The following is a 17,668-nucleotide window of genomic DNA, read 5'->3' as shown; positions in this document are numbered from 1 at the left end:
TTTATTAAATATCACTAGGGGAAAAAGCATAGGCACAAACATAAATTAGTTAATTGTAGATTACTAAAACAAAAGAAATAAAACAGACGCGAACACGCACACACGGGCACATATACAAACTTGTTAACTAAAAAAATTACTCTTTCAAATGTTAAGAAAGGCAAAAGTTAATTTCCATGATTCTGATGGACTCTGTAACACGGCTTGATGGAGATTAGTTGCATTAGAATTGGAAATTTAATTTGAATATGAATACGAAGGTAATCAATTTTACATTTGAATCTATTCACTCAATAGCTACACAGACACACATACACCGGCATATATGCATACTTTTGATAGCATAACTGAGAGAATTACTATTTAAAATGTACAAGGAGGAAAAAATTAATTTTCATAATTTTTATTGATTCTTATGGAGAATATTTGAACGACAAACGAAAGTTCAATGAAACGAATAAATTTTACATTCTAATGTACTCACTCAATTCAGTGGCAACGCAGAAATGCAAAACAACGGTCGCACTGATTATAATCGTGAAAATTGACATTTTTTAAATGATATTTGAAGAACACCTTCAGCCAACACCTTCGAACACAGACAGCCTTTCTAAAGAAATAATCTCCTCTACTCGATTTCTTTTCAAAACCCACGCAACTTTTATTTACACACTTGGATTTTGCAAGAGAGGATCGTAAATGGTTGGCGTACCCGTTACTTGTAACTGGTCCGGTTCTTCCTCTCTTCCTAAGCGTCAGTGACTTGCAAAATAAAATAAAAAATCACCACGACACCGTGCCGAGTCTTCGTAACGGGTTTACAACTTTTGTTTTTAATCAAATAATAAATAGTTTTTTTGTTTTTATTTCATTGGTTAGCTGTTACTTAAATGAATGTTATTGGCAAGCTTATCAGCGACAAAGGGTTTTGCAAATGAACGATAACAGAAACAAAATAAATAAATGATAGGAACATTTAGTTATTGAAATTAGGTACAAGTTTTTATTTGCTTTCGTCGATCAATTCTTAAATACGCTCTACTTTTATTTGTCAATACCTAATTGCACATTGCTCTCATTGACCCATTTAATTTCCTTTTCAATTACGTTGATATCGTAACTGTTGATTTCGGTTAGTCTGCCAATTTAAGCATATTGTTCAAATGTATAAATGGATACAGTAGAAAATTAAATAAGATCGATTCGGCTGTGTTCTGCGCTTATTGTCTAACAAAATTATTTTCTTCAAGTTTTTCATTCTATTCTTATATTTTATATATTATCGAAAAATGTATATGAAATATTATTTACTTACACACCTCGTACAGAGTTGCTTTATAATTTTTACATAAAAGCAAACATTTTTCTACTGCATTCGTTTGAAATTTAGTATTTAAATATTATAGTCTCACAAAAATATTTAATTCAAATTTCGAATTCTACTTTTGTATCTTCTATTATAGAAAAATGTATATGAAATATTATTTTCTTACATACTTCATGGGGAGTTGCTCTATTCTCATACATAAAAACAAAGATTTTTCTGTTGCTTTCGTTTTAAACTATATACTTTCAAGAATATAATTTAATATATAATATAAACACAAAAGTATTGGTGAACCGTTTGGAGCATGAGATTTCTGTTGAATTTAACACAAAAATGTTCAACAGTGTACAATTAAGTAACAATCGCTTGGGAGTTAAGTATCACATGACCAAGATGGTGCTACATGTCCTAATTATATTTACATTGGCAAAGGGAGAATGAAACTAAGGATAACTTGTATAATACATGTTTATACATTCCATTCCATCAGACTAATCATTCTGTTTCACTATTTACGTTTCTAATCGGTAGAAAACTACAAACAGTATCTGAATATAGAATTCATCATTTTTTCGCAAACCGTTTAGAACAATTTTACAAATTCGGTGATTCGTTGTAGCGTGTATTGTAAACGTTCGTTGAGCTCGCATATTTTTGGCATGTCGATGGAAAAATAATTTATTAAAATAAGTCGTACTGTACAAAATATTTGGTATTAAACGTGTACTGTTAGACTGGTCGGAGAAGTAGCCTGAGCACCATTACTATCGCCAGGAACTTTGTCAGATTCGTATCCGTGTATGACCGTGCGTCATTTGCGAAATATTTCCCTGAAAAAAAGAAAAACAGAACACTTGGTTACTAGTAAATTAATTACTTTCAAGAATTAATTCTAGACCATTGGTAACTTTGATATCGTATTATTTATTACGATTTGTTGTATTAGGGGGACCAGAAAGTAATGTCGTTTCTGCGAATGCAAATACTTGTTTATTATTTACCAGCTCACCGTGTACCAATCAATTTTTATCGATCAGGTATTGAAAATTTGCACACTAGATGGCAAAAGGTTATTGATAACGAGGACATTTATATAATTGATTAAAAATAAAAACATATTATAAATTTATTTGTTTGAATTTAATGTAAAAGAAACGACATTACTTTCTGGTCCCTCTAATAATTAAGCAAATATGCGAGATTTTAAAAATATTAGCTCGATTGAACGTCAGTGATAGATATTTAATATATTTGATGTAGAAATCAATTCTGTGCTTTTCTAGATTAACTTAGCATTTATATACATATGTATAAAGAAAAATCATACAACTTTTAATTTTTTCTTGGCCACACATTCCAAGAGCGTGTTTAATTGCTATGAAGGTTGGTACTCTACCATAAAAAAAAAAAATGGTCAGTAAATGTTTCTATACAGGGTGTCCCAGAATTCGTGTAAGAATCGGAAATTGAGGGTAGTTGAGGCGATTCTGAACCACAATTTCCTTTGCAAAAGTGTCGGATGATGCTTCGAGAACCACTAATTGTGATATTTACCTTGCACATACATACATAATTAAAAGGCAACGAAAAGATTCGAAATTTTCTTAACGCATAAGCGAAAAAGTAATACTTACAAAGAGAAGCTAAGTAGGAATGGCAACAACATTCCCGTAGCCTTGTGTATTCGGCACAGTTTCCAGCCTGCACTTTACATTCTTCTGGTCCCACGCGACAAGTGTGCTTGACGAAGGGGAATACCTCTAAAACAATAGACTAATAAATATACGGAACGGGGTTTCGAACATTCTGAATAGCACTAACTTTCCATCAATGAAAATGATAGATGTATATCTATTTAATTGCTAATTAGTTGCATAACATACAACAGAATAATTCTCATGAGAATAGATAAGTTTTGAATTAATACGCGTCTCAAAATAATTACAGTAGAAGCTAGTAGATAAATCGCTGTATCACTCGATAAGGTTCTAGTATTGTGTCGATTCATAAGTAACTTTTTTTTTCGAACCACTTTTCTACTCTTCGGTAGGAATTCCTTTCTCATAAATAATGAAAGATTCCTCTATATGTTACTCAACAATGTATACTTCAATATGGCCAAGGAAGTAGAAAATAATTTTTATAGAGAATTTTAAATTTCGACTAAAATCAACTGGGCATCTCCTTGGGAATCGTTAAAAAAATAATTCTTTCATTTTTACAAAAATTCAATTTCCACCTTCGAGAAAAACTTTTTGTATGCTTTTTATAGGGTTCCGTGAGATCTACAACGAAACAAAGTTTCAATCCAAGATATTGATTATTAAGAGTGCCACGAATTTTTGAAACTCAGGCAACTTTTCACATATTTTTCCTCCAGAATTAACTTAAAAATAGACTCTTTTGGTAGTTTTATATTTCTTAAAAAATTCTTCACCTAAAGACACGCAGTTTTCCGTTTTGATAATTAAAATCTACTTGCTGGGTCTTATTTTACATGTATTCGATAATAACAAAATAATTTTACTTCAGACTTTTTTTAACGAAATAGCGATGCTAGAGCCTGTTGGTCTTGGAACAAAAATTGTTGTATATAGCTATGATTTGCACACGTTCAAGGTTATGTTCTATAATATACACAGTGTAAGTTAAAATTTATATTCATTAACGACTCCAACTCGTCCAATTTTACAGCGAATTAGCAACTATTTAAAGAAATAAAAAACAGACCAGCCCTCCTTCGCCTTTACCGCTCAAGTTTATAACGAAATAGTTCCCATTCACGATACCAGATAGCGCCAACGAATCCGTACACCAACGATGCAACCAATGTTTTAAAAATTTTACAAATAATTCCGTGTGACATTGAATTTCGGTATAACGTAAGGCTGACTAGGCATTAATGATGCAGTACTACAAATTAAAAGTTCTATTATAACTAGAATACGAATTTTTACGCATTTATAGAAAATTTAAATTTATATGAAACTACTAAATGCTCACAGTATGCAATTATACAAAAAAAAAAATCCTATTTACATTCAACTTTTATAGATACGTTTGAAGAGATTTTATTTTTCACGAAGATCCGCAGTTTAATTATACTATATAACACAATCTGTATTTTTATACGTAAAAAGTTTATACTTGCAGCGATAGGCTCATATAAACTAAATCTAAGACCTAATAAATACATATGTATTATATAAATGTTTCAAAAAAAGCAAAGTAATATTGAATATATATTAAATATATTCTGAATTAGTAATATAAACTCGAAATCTATGTGTTTGTAATTTTCTTTTATTATTATTATTATACTATTATTATTAAACAATATTAAGCTCTCCATTACTCTTCTGAAATTTGTTGAAAAGTTGCGCAATTTTTATAAAGAATGTAATTTTATAAAAGTATTCAATTAAAGAAGATTTTTAAATAAATAAATATCCCTTTAGAGAATAGAGAATTTCTAAAAAAAGAACCCCCGTTTGTGGATTGAAAAGAATATGCTGTTCGTTAAAACAGAACGTTCAGTCCAAGTATAATTGTATTAAGTTTGTCCCTGAGGACGATCAAGTTACCGAATACGAAACGTAACTAACCGATTTTGTCAGTAACGGATCCAGATACATCGGGACCCAATGTCCCCGATATATTTATAAATTAATGCAAAAGGAAGTTTTAAACATTTAACACTAGTACGAATACTTATTGTTTCTGTATTTCTATCGATTTATTGTTTTTTCTTGTTGATTTCTCGCTTATACAAAATACCTAATTTTTTCGTGCTGTATCTATTCTAGACATTTCCAAAGAATATGTAGGATATCGTTGTTTATAAAAAAAAAAAGTTAATAAATTACAATTTCACATAGTTTTTTTGGAAATTGATCGATGTACGAATACTTTCTACACCGACTGTATATTGTTTTAGCAGTTCAAATTAACGCGTTCGTTCCTTTTGATACCTGCTAGTTATTATACATTATATGTTCTTCACCCTATTATTCCCTATAACAATAATTATTCAAATAAATAGTCAAGAAAGAAGACGACTTTTCATTTTTAACAAAGAAGTTACTACGTAATCTACGTAATCTACCGAATCTACGTAATTTTTCGAGAACAAATAAAGATTCATTTCGATAATTTTTGAATGGTAATTAAAATAAATAGTCAACAAAGAAGTTGCTCTTAGAAATGTTTTCTACTTGCGGCTCCGAAACTGAAATTTCGTTGGTTTCGCGGTTGATTCGTCCCTGGGGTTTTGTATGTACTTGGGTCAACAACCAATTCACGTAACGAGGTACCGAAGGTTTCCGGTTCCGTATCAGTTCCAGGCAGTGTAACTACTTGGCAAAGGTGGGCTCGATTTATTGCGGAATTCCTCGACCACAGAAGACAATTTTTTTCTGCCAATTAAATACAAACATACTTCATGCGCGCAGATTGGAACTATTTTTTAACCGACTTCGAAAAAGAGGAGGTTACTCAATTCGATATCTATATATATATATTTTTTTTTTTGTGTACGAATCAGTTTCCAAACAGCGTTTACTTTTCATTAGCCTCTTCATCATCGGAAAATTATTCAATTTATTGGTTAAATGTACCTATCACTGTATCGATTGTAAAAAAAAAAATAATAAATTAACAGAGAGAATTGCGTTAGAATCAATAACGAGCATTCACCCCTTCAAAAAATTAATTTTTCATGTTTTTCTGAAGACATACAATGCGTATATAATGTGTGTACATATACACAATATAAATAATTGGTAAATGTCGAGACATGTATGAAATTTCATGTTTATTATTCTTGGTATTGGTTTTTGCTGTACTGCAGTTCTGGTTAATAGATTAGGCCGATTAGAAAAGTGCAACGAAGAATGTGTGAGTCACAATGGCTGATCGAAACGAACTCACGTATTCGATACGTGCAAGTGGTGCGTGCAGCAACGCGATTTTATTGCTTCCACCATTGTTATTCACGTATCAACCCGACGCATGTTAACACTGAATATTGCGTCGTGAATAACGATTGGAATTTTGTAAAATTATTGTTACATTGTTTAGAAGAGTTGGGATTCGTCGCTAGCGCTGTTGTTCGCAAAGGCAATTTTTGATAAAAAATTTTATAATTTAAAAACTTGTATTATCCTTTGGATCGAGGTTGTAGTATCTAGAACATCTCGAGGTCTCTAATTTTGTTCGAACGCGATACATTTTCGTATTTGACCGAGGAGAAATTCGAGCAAATGGTGTTAGAGGTCGATGACCGATAATCGCGCAAAGAGTTCGTACGAGGAACGCACGGAATACCTAAGTGTTTCTGTTAACGACTTTGCCGATTGTTTCAGTTTCATCATTGCGAGTCACCCGGTATAACCACCCTATAAGATGGACATTAGCACGCCTGCGAAAGACAAGGATGGTATCGTTACAAGGAACGATGATTTCCTGAACAGGTGATTGTCCTTACGTCCAACTATGTGCGAAGGTAGACAACAACTTTACTTGATACCTTTCATCAAGTCCGCGGAAAATTTGTCTCCAGCCTGAAATAGTACTTCGATTCTATCGTATACAGGGGTGAATCACGAATCGTGATCAGTGGTGGTTACTCTCTTATTCGCAGTCCGATCAAAAAAGGCTTGTATCAACCTTTGGATGATTTCAGGCAAACTTTAACGTTGATTATAGAAATTTTTGTGAACTACTCCTTTTTTTATGTTTTTTCAAGATCACCATGAATTTTTGGACGTAAAACACAGTCGATAGTACTTTTGTTATTTTATCAATTGTATACATTCTAGTCGGTTATATATTCAAATATTGTTAATCGAATAGTATCGTAATATTTGAATTGCGATATTCGAATAGTAATATTCGAATAGTTTTATTCGATTGTTAGATTGTCTAAGTTTAACGAGGTAACTCGAATTCTCGTAAAGTATTTGAACGTTCTACTAAGCTACTCCAACTACTTTAACACTCCTCGACCTAGTCACTATATTTGTTTTTGTAACTTTGTTTATTTACGTATAAAAATCAGATGAAAAACGGCATCGCGTGTTGGCAATTCGTGCGTGAAGAATTGACCGTGCAAACGTTGGAGTCCCGATTGTGCAACGACTATAATTCGTACAACAGAATAATAACTCGCGTAATCTAAATCGCAAAAACGTAACGAAAATTGCTTAATTGTGACGATCTGTTGCGCTACAACTGGACTCAACCAAACAAAGCGCAAAGGATAATGGACGACGAAACAATAACAAACAACAATTTATTCGAGTAATCGTTCTTGAAGATACAAAACGAAATGCAAATTAAAGATCATTTAAACGATAATTCAGTCGTTCTACTTTACTTTGACGTAGTGAATTATTTAAAAATAACTGAAACGCTTATTAACTTCAAAAATATTTAACGTTTCTTATCTTTACAATGATACTTACTGTTGAAACTGCCGTCGCAGCAGCAATGATCGTTTATGACACTCCCATCCTTGCAGTATGCCATTTCAGAATTCGTGCAAGGTTTGCAACCTACAATGGGTCCTGCAAAATTTCAACAAAAAAATACAATATCCTCTCTGATAAACAATACATGTTTCTTTAACATAGATTTATTGAAGTGTAATATAAAATAAATATAATAAAAATACGAAGACAAATATAAATATAAAAATAGATATAGATAAATATAACAATAATATATATGTCAATCATAATTTAACTATTTCACGCGTGCTCGTGTGACTTTTACACGGTGCTGTATATCATTTAAAAGTGTAGATTCATTCTACATTTAATTAACAAATTTTATGTGTCTTTCATTCGTGGAAAACGAAATTATTTTTTCACTAATCTAATATTTTATTTTTTAAATACAAAAAAAAATAGTAATTATTAATATCATTTGTTATCTTGCATATACCCGTTATACTCCCTGCCTGTGTCAATAATTTTTGTTCTCGCTGTACTACTTCGGAGGAATTTTTTTTTTTTTTTTCAACAATTAAACATTACATTTCATTATCGTGGAATCGATGTGCCGTTATTAAAACACGAGACAATCGCATTAAATCGACGGAATATGGGTATGATTCACGTTAATTAGTGTCTCGAGGTTTTACGCAATTGTTTCGAAATTGTGTCGTGAATCTACGTATCTACATATACATGCATTTACATTATTCTCGATATTGCCTGAAAACACGTGCACATTCACTTGGCGTTAAGGAAACGTTTTTATGTATTTCACCGTGGACAAATTCCAATAATCTTTTTATAGTCACTTAACTATTTTACTATTTTTTTTTATTGAATTTATGTTTATAATTCAAGTAAGTATTAGTATATATAAGATCATTTCTGATTGAATTTAGATAATTTAAATCGACACCCTAAATGAACCACATATATTTTTGTATAAATATAAATACAAGTATTAAAAATTTATATATATACAGTTTTTTAACTCAGTTATATTTATATCTAATTGTATATTTATACTTGCACTTGCATTTGCATTTCCAGTTCTATTTCTATTTATATATATATATATTCATCGAACCCTAAGTTAGTTGAAACATGTAAAAACATGTTTTATTTACCCCAAAAACAAAATTCGGGCCTGAGAACGTCAAGTATATTATACTGTAACTAAAAATTTGAAGCAAATTCTAGTAAAACAAAGATGAGATCAATGAAAACATGCACGAAAGGAGCAGCATAACTAAATAAATTATAAGATAAAGTTTAAGGATTATTTGGGCAAGTAAAAACTGAAATACTGTTTTTCACAGAATCGTTTCACTAAATCATTGGAAATGTTAAAACTAAACGCTGGCTGGTTCGCAATCTTAGACAAAGAAGGTAACCTTGGTTTCTATTTCTTGTCCACGGTAATATTACGGTTGGAAAATGAACGATCATTTCTGATCCTCGACAATTTTCAAGCAACAAGCGTATTAAAAACAAGGTGTTCGTTTCATTACTGCCGCGCATAAACCTTAAAGAGACGAAAAAATTTCAATCTACGCTTCCAAGTGCCAGGGGCGGATCTAGCAAGGGAATTTCCGGCAATCGAGGCACGTCAAAAAATTAAAATTTTTGCAAAAATGAACTTCATGTCAAATATATTTTTTTCGAGAAACGAATACTTTTCGTGGATCACTTCAAAAATGAAATTATCCAAATCGAATTTTGGTTCTCGTACTCTTTAAAAGAAACCCAACAAACGTGGGTACGGATTTTATCGTACAATAATTTTTTCTTGACTGTAACAAAATTCTGTAAAAAATTTGTCCTTGAAATTGAATTTTACACGATTCAATTCACCGTTGAAAACCACGCGAGGATACCTATTTTCAAAGTTTTATCTAGAAAATCACTGCTGGTCGATTTCCATATGAACGATGCCCCTTAAAAGGTAAACAAATCTCCGTGAGATCCCGATACATGTTGATTATTAACAAAACGAGAAGTCCACGGAGTTAATTCGCGGGAGGAGTATGTAGCCAAAGTATCCGTTTAAACAGATCAAAGGGGAGTTATTCTTGGAGGAAAGATAAATAGATTTCCGTGCCCGGTAAAGATGCTTTATAGACCAGACGTAGAATGAAGTCGGACAAGGGGCTCGTAGTAACGCTTTTAGTATCTAGGTCCTAGATTCTAGGACGTAATCTGTAAGGTTTATACCTGGGTAAACTTCCAGCTTCTTCGCCTCGGCGATCGCGTCCTCGTAAAGAACTTCATGTTCCAAAAAATATTCCTCGTCGGGATGATGGTTCACCACTGTCACCGACTCGAGATCACCGAGGATCAGGACCAGCGTCAGGATTCTGAATGCAGCGGTATGGCTCATGCTAAGGCCTCTTCTTCGACATCTTCGAAGGTGATCACTATTGGCCAACTTCTACGAGAATTCCACTTTGACCTGATGCTTGAAAGAAGAAAAAAATGCTTCTATTGCGGCTACAATATTTCAGTATTCAGATGTGTATTTCAGTATTCAGAAGCGATTTTCTTAACACGATCTTAAATATATATGAACGATTTTCTCTTATTATATCGAACAAAGATCAGGTCTTGAAAGTTTTGATGTCGATTTTCCATAAAATTCTGGTAAAATACATTTTCTAACTTTCTAATTCTAATTTTTCGATAATCTATCATAAGTAAACTATACTTGTCGATGCTAGATTCGTCATTATTTGGTTAATAAGCAAACTAAACACGAGCCACGAAAAAGCAAAATAATTCACGATTAAATAATTCATGATTATTATTCACACGAGTGCGTTTGTTAATTATTTATAAGCTTTCAATCGAGAATTGTGTACCTTGTATCGTGACCTGTTCGTACAAATTTGTTTGCATTAGTTAATCATTAATCGTTCATTGTTCGACACTTAAAGACATAACATCCGATCGAGACTAAATATACTCTAAATGAACGCTAATCTTTATAATTTCCGCTTTTTTTTTTTATTTCGATTACACCTTATTGTTAAAAATTCTATACCCCGCACTTCCCTTACCCAGACTTATTTCATACGCGTGGTATAATGATTGTCGCAACCGGAAGTGTGTGGAAGATTACGGGATAAGAATGCCGGTGGGACAGTACCTTCTAAACGATAACGATTGCCGTATCATCATCATCCAAGGTAAGTCCTGAAAAGGACCCTCTGTTACCGAGGCAACTAAGATTTCAAGGTATTCGTTTTATGGAGTTTTCAAAGTGTACGCGTCAAGAGAATACTTGGATTGCGTTGTCGAACAACGCAGCATTGTAAAATTCGGTACACCTGGTAGATCGTTATAAATCGAAAATTTAAATCAATATTGTATTGTTAATATTAGGTGTGGAAATTAGTTATGTGCCTTTACATTCAATGCTTTATAACATTCATGTTTAAATAGAAATATTTAATTGTTATTTTGATGTTACACATTTTTATTTTAATTACACTACTACTACTACTACTGCTACTACTACTACAAATACTTTTTAAATCATTTATTATTTAATTACCTGAAAAAGAAATTTTGTTTACGGAACTTTTATAAACGTTTGAATATTGTAATTCGAATAGTGTTACTCGAAACGTGCTGTTCAATATATTTGTATATTGATATTTGCATAGCTCTATATATTTAATAATTATATACACAATAATTATACTAAATACTCAAATAATTATATTATTATTGTCGAAAATGACGAACTTACGAAATAGAGCGTGATACATTCAGATAAGAAAATTCAAATAGGGGAATACCAGCAACTTGACCAGTATGCCAGGGGTAGCGAGGTATGAATCATTCCCGAAATAAAATGAATTATCCGATCGATATCAAAACCTCTCGCATTCAAGCTAGACGCGTGTTTCGCGTGCAGTCCGTGACATTAAATCGTCGGTCTAGACTGAATATCAGATCCGAACGATTACATGACGTAATGGTTTGGTTCTATCACAAACTTGCGCTAATCGTTCCTTGTCAATGGGGAAACTGAAATTTTAACCATGATACAAGGAACTGATTGATAATACTGTTCGGAGATTGCAATAAAAACATCATTATTCAAGTATCAAGATTCAAATATCACCATATGAATACCAATATTCGAATACAAATATCCGAATACAATTATTCAAATATCAATATTCAAATATCACTATACGAATACCAATATGCGAATATCGTTATCCAGGTATCGCTATTCGAATATCGCTACACGTATACAACTATCCAAGTATCAATGTTCAAGTATCGATATTCGAATACAACTATTCAAATATTAATAATCGAATATTATTATTTAAATATCACTATTCGAATATCGCTATTCAAGTATCAATATTCAAATATCATTATTCGAATACCAATATGCGAATATCATTATTCAAGTATCAATATTCAAGTGTCGCTATTCGAATACAACTAATCAAATGTCAATGTTCGAATATTATCATTCAAATATCACTATTCGAATACCACTATTCAAGTATCAACATTCGAATATCATCATTCAAATATCACTATACGAATACCAATATTCGAATATCATTATTCAAGTATCAATATCCAAACATCATTATTCGAATATCATTATTCAAGTATCAATATTCAAATATCATTATGCGAATATCATTATTCAAGTATCAATATTCAAGTGTCGCTATTCGAATACAACTAATCAAATGTCAATGCTCGAATATTATCATTCAAATATCACTATTCGAATACCACTATTCAAGTATCAACATTCGAATATCATTATTTGAATACCAATAGTCGAATACCAATATTCGAATATCATTATTCAAATGTCAATATTTAAACATCACTATACGAATACCAATATTCGAGTATCGTTATCCAAGTATCACTTTTCGTAATGACCGAAGAACGCAAGTTCCATCGTTTCCAGGGTCGCTAAAGAACCGAGGAACCAAAAAGAGCCAACAAAAAGCTAAATAAATTTCACGCTACTTTTTCGTCAATAACCGTTAAAGTACTTATGTAAACGCAAGAAAACCGTGGAGGGGTAAGGTTAGCGTGACGAGAAACATTACACGAGTTCTAGATTCTAGAAGTAACATTCGACGTGAGTCATAGCCCGATGACAAAGATGGACGATCGCTAATTAAGCCCAATTAAGGGCTCTGTACGCGAAACACGGATGTCTTGACGTTTTTTTTTACTAAAGGTGGCAACGTGGAATGTGTTCCTCTTAATCCTATACACGTCTTCCACCTGTGCATTTCTACCAATTTCCGGAACACCGATCGCGAACTGTTTAAAGGGGTGTTCGGATTTTAACGTTCTTTTAGAAATTTACATTTTCGAAATCTTTAGAATAGTTCAAAATGTCAGGCAAAAAGAATTTCGAGAAATTCGGAAAATGTACAGAATTATGTCCCAAAAATGTTGGAAGTTCTTGAAAAGGGTGGTTCGCGGGAGGGGGGGGGGGGTGATTTGAAACAACCTTAGCGAAAATGTTGTCCGGGACTTCGTTAAGAGGGTATCCCGAATTAAGAGATCTAAAAAAAGCGGTTTTTCGTGAATTTTTTTAGGATGGAAAAAAATAATTAATTCCATGGAACTTTTTATCCTATTTTCATACATATTTGAGTAGTCCGTACAAATTTTTTCGACAAGAAATATTCAAATTGAGTCGAGTGTGATGCATATTTGTAGGGCACCTCATAATTTTTGGTTTGACACAAAAAAACCAAAAGAAATTTTTATTTTCACACATTCTTTCTTCTATGTGAATTAAAAAAAATTCTACCGGAGAAACGTAACGTTTACTCTAGCATTCGACTCGACTGCTCCGAGGAAGGAACGTTCAAAAAATGGGTAAGAAACGCCCACGGTTAATTTAAACGTTCTCGATGATGCTTCCTTGAGACAAACGGTCGCGCTATAAAGTTACAACATTAATACAGTTTTATAACCCCAATCTTGACTCTGCATCGTCGAATATACTCTTCGTTATCGTTTCTACTGTTACTGTACGTCTTTTCCAGGACCTTTAAAAAACGAACGACGCCTTCGAAAATATTTATTACAACCGCGTTAATACTTTATATACCAGTTTATCTAAAAAATCTTTACAAATTTCTAAAAATCGGATTTTTTAATCAGTTGAGCAAGGACATCACCTTAATTAACACCAGGCATACGGAGATTTCTTATCAGATTCCTATTAACTGAAGTAATGCTTTAATATGTAATTAAAGTCGATTTAGTAAAATTCATTGGAATCCTTGAGCAAAAATGAATTTGCATATATACCTGTCTTTTTACATGAATAAAAGTCAACATAAATGGTTGACTCAGTACATAGACGGTTTCCGGAAAGTCTCGTAAAATTTGGCGCGAGTCAAAATGATCGCGCTCCGCAAAACAAATTGCTGCAAACAGATCCTGGAATTAAAAAGCTTATAAATATTCCCTCGGTAGTTACGCAAAATGTTAACTTCGTGACTTTTTGGACGTACAATTTTAATTTTACTTATATCAGAATACAGGTAATTACAAATTGTAATATTGATTCATTGACTCACGAGTGTTCGTAGATGTTTCTTTTTTCTAAGTAGAGTTTTTTGGTTTTACAGAAATTTATTTGTTTGAAAAATGGGCTGGATTTGATTCTGTAGAACAATGCCTCGAGCGCAAAGTGTTAAGGAGTTTCGAACGTGTATCGAATGGGAGTAACGCGCGCTGTTCTTCGAATTTGAATTCATTTTTCACTCGCATTATCGAAAGTGGCGGGTTTATATCTCTAGCCGACCTTTCACCTCGTCGAATTATCTCTTCTTTTTTTTTCTCAAACTACAAAGACCGAAGGAAAAGACGACGAGGGAGAAGTTATCGTCGTTATCGGAACGCATTCCTTATTTACGCGGCCGACAACTAGCCCCGAGTGCGTGTTAAATGGTTTCTCTGTCGTGACGCAACGTACTCCGAAATAAAAACGAAAAAAATAATAAAAAATATCGTATAAAATCTAAAACACAGTTCACGATGCTTCTTGTAACGATAACCTCCAGCGAAATGTTCTATTTGTTTATCATGGATATTACGATATTAGGCGTAGAAATTAATTCTGTGGCTTTCTTATTCAATCATTTAGCATTTATTTATTATTTATATATTTTCTTACGTAACTTTAATTCAAAGAAAAATATTCACTCGGTGTAGTGTTATGTTAGATGTAGTGCGAACCTTCTGAAATCTAAACCTGATCTAAATTTTCTTGTATCAACGGCCTTAATTTTTAAGCAATTTAAAAAAAAAAAGAAACATTTTTTTCTTTCTATATGGTAATTTTTAAGACTGGCGGAAATTTTAAATCAAACCCTAGACATTTTTATATTAATTTCGAGTATAAGACACACCCGAATTTTCGAGGCAATTTTTCGCACCAAAAAGTACGTCTTATAGTACGTAAAAAAAAAAAAAAAAAAAAAAAAAAATAAAAAAAATATACACGTCGAATTGAGTAACCTCCTCCTTTTCGAGGTCGGTTAAAAATACGGTATACACATATTTATGCGTAACCTAATCTCAATTTGATGGACATTACATACTATAATTATTATAACTACTTGTTATACTTGTAATCTGGTAGAAGAAGAATAATAAGCAAAATTTTATGACTACTGAATCTCGTATACAGACAAATTGTAATAGTAATGGTAATAACCATCAGGTCGAGAACTTAGACGGTTGGCACTTTAAGGTAACAAAATGTCGAGTAAATATTTTCACTCGACCTACAGTTACGAAGAGAAATATAAATAATAAATAAATACTAAATGATTGAATTAAAAAAAGCCACAGAATTCATTTCTACGTCTAATAAATATGTTAAAAAAAAAAAAATTATATTCGGACTGCAGATATTTGTGCATTCATGAGAGTGTAAATATACAAGGATGTATGCAAATGCATAATCCATACAAAATATAGAAAAAAAGATGAGGTACAAATAGAAGACAAAATTGGAAGACAAAACATATTTTAAATTTAAGATTCTGTTTTTCATCGGAGTATAGAAACGTATGAATTATTGCATAAACATCCGCGGTTCAATAACAACGATTCCCTTACCATTATTTTATCCTTTGTTTACCGGGCAAACGACTCACAATAGTCCACTCGAGTTGATGAAAATTTCTCGTCCCTTTTGAATCGCGATATTAAGTTCCACTACCGTATAGTAACTAGAACCACGCACGAACGATCACCTCGATACACCATGTTTACAGAGATATACATTGAAAATTTAAAGGATCTCGTTCACCAGGACATAGGTCTTCCGATTGTTCGCCAAACGTGGAAAGTAATAGTGTAAACAGTGGTGCGTTAGAAAAATGTAACGGATTCGAGGACGAACGACCCGTCGAAGACTACGGGCTGCGTTCAACTGCCGGCTGAGGGCTGAAAAGAGCGTTAGGCTGGTTAGGCACCTCCACCATCATTCTATAGCGTTGCTGCTATAGCCATCGCTAGCATAAACTCGTCGCGTCTTTTGTCGTCGTCTCTGTAACTCACTTGTATTTGTATGTACATACATACAGTGGGTGTAGAAAGTATTTGTACACCGATCAATTTCTAAAAAAACTATGTGAAATTGTAATTTATTAACTTCTTCTTGATAAACAATGACATTCTACATATTCTCGGATATCTCTAGAATAGATAGTTTACAAAAAAAAAAAAAAGAAAAAATAGCTATTTATGTAAGTTGCGAAATTAACAAGAAAAAAAACAATTAATCGATAGCAATGTTGAAGCAATAAGTATTCGCACAACTGTTTAAAAGTACTTTACTGGAATTTGATGTTTTCTAATTCGCACGGAGCAATAAACTAATGTGTTCACGTTACAAACTCTACTGTAAATGGTTCGTCATAAGAATCGTACAAATACTTATTGCTTCCATACATTTACACACTTTTCGCATTCGTATTTCACGTATTCGTCTATTCGTATTTAACGCGGCTTTCGTGCTCGCGTGAACACTTTTACTATTCAACAGCTGAGGATCCTACAACCAGGAAAACGTGCTTAAATGCGCAACTGCTCGCGTAAAGTGGTGTACGAGCCCGCACGAGTACCTAAATCGTACGTATACCGCGAACCCATGGACGTATTCAGCTGAAAACAAAAGGGTGGACAGCTTTCGGAATTCTATTTCCTTCGTGGGTGAGGAAGGTCCGTAGATGGGATTGGGAAACATGCAACAATACACAGTAACGAAAGGAAGAACATTTATTGATAACAAAATTTAATTTTGATAGAAATTTCTTGTTTACATTTTTTTGTTTCAGTTAGATTTATTTATAAATATATAATCTCTTTACATTTGTACATTTTTGTTCACACTACATTCTTGTTTTACACTACTTTGCATTCGCATTTGCTTATATTAGATTCTCTCAAAAGTCCATGCGCGAACCTGCAATCCGAAATTAGACGGCAGCATTCAACTAGCTTCCTGCCTAAAATTTCAAAGAGAATACACTTGCTGGATACTGTTACTGTTCTAAATTTTACACGGTGAAAAAAAGTGTTTGTTGATATCGTACTAAACGATATACAGGGTGTCCCAAAAGTCGGGAAGGAGCCAGAAATGGAGGGTAGCTGAGACGATTCTGAACAACAATTTCCTTTGCAAAAATGTCGGATGAGGCTTCGTTAAGGAGATATTAAGAGAAAACCCCGACCAATCAGAGCGCGCGTAGACCGTTGGAGCGGCCGCGGTAGCGAAGGCTACGCGCTAGGCGGCAGCGTCAATGTCCTTCGA

At 32.9% G+C, this 17,668-nt stretch overlaps 1 protein-coding gene across 2 annotated transcripts; it reads right to left on the bottom strand.

The window, feature by feature from the left end:
• Positions 1-1,987: 1,987 nt before the first annotated feature.
• Positions 1,988-16,310, bottom strand: LOC128888898 (uncharacterized). 2 transcript variants are annotated; one of them, XM_054146092.1, is made up of 5 exons: positions 15,970-16,310; positions 10,039-10,276; positions 7,792-7,893; positions 2,962-3,087; positions 1,988-2,157 (listed from the first exon to the last, which is right to left on the bottom strand). In XM_054146092.1, exons 2-5 carry the CDS (start codon positions 10,202-10,204, stop codon positions 2,057-2,059), a joined length of 495 nt encoding a protein of 164 aa, XP_054002067.1. In that variant the 5' UTR covers positions 10,205-10,276; positions 15,970-16,310; the 3' UTR covers positions 1,988-2,056. The 2 variants fall into 2 exon arrangements, with proteins under 2 accessions (XP_054002067.1, XP_054002066.1); XM_054146091.1 differs by having other exon boundaries at positions 10,039-10,282; positions 15,970-16,308.
• Positions 16,311-17,668: the final 1,358 nt, after the last annotated feature.

Source organism: Hylaeus anthracinus, unplaced genomic scaffold (genome assembly GCF_026225885.1).
Source record: "Hylaeus anthracinus isolate JK02 unplaced genomic scaffold, UHH_iyHylAnth1.0_haploid 11994, whole genome shotgun sequence".
Classification (NCBI taxonomy): Eukaryota; Metazoa; Arthropoda; class Insecta; order Hymenoptera; family Colletidae; genus Hylaeus; species Hylaeus anthracinus.
Note: the sequence above shows the minus strand (reverse complement) of the source record. Positions and strands in the feature narration are given on the sequence as shown.

Excerpts from the sequence above, each read along its gene's own strand:
- LOC128888898 (XM_054146092.1), bottom strand. The coding sequence starts at position 10,204 with ATGAGCCATACCGCTGCATTCAGAATCCTGACGCTGGTCCTGATCCTC. Across the intron at positions 7,894-10,038 it reads GAAGCTGGAAGTTTACCCAG|GACCCATTGTAGGTTGCAAA; the intron begins GTATAAACCTTA and ends GAAATTTTGCAG. Across the intron at positions 3,088-7,791 it reads CTGCGACGGCAGTTTCAACA|AGGTATTCCCCTTCGTCAAG; the intron begins GTAAGTATCATT and ends CTATTGTTTTAG.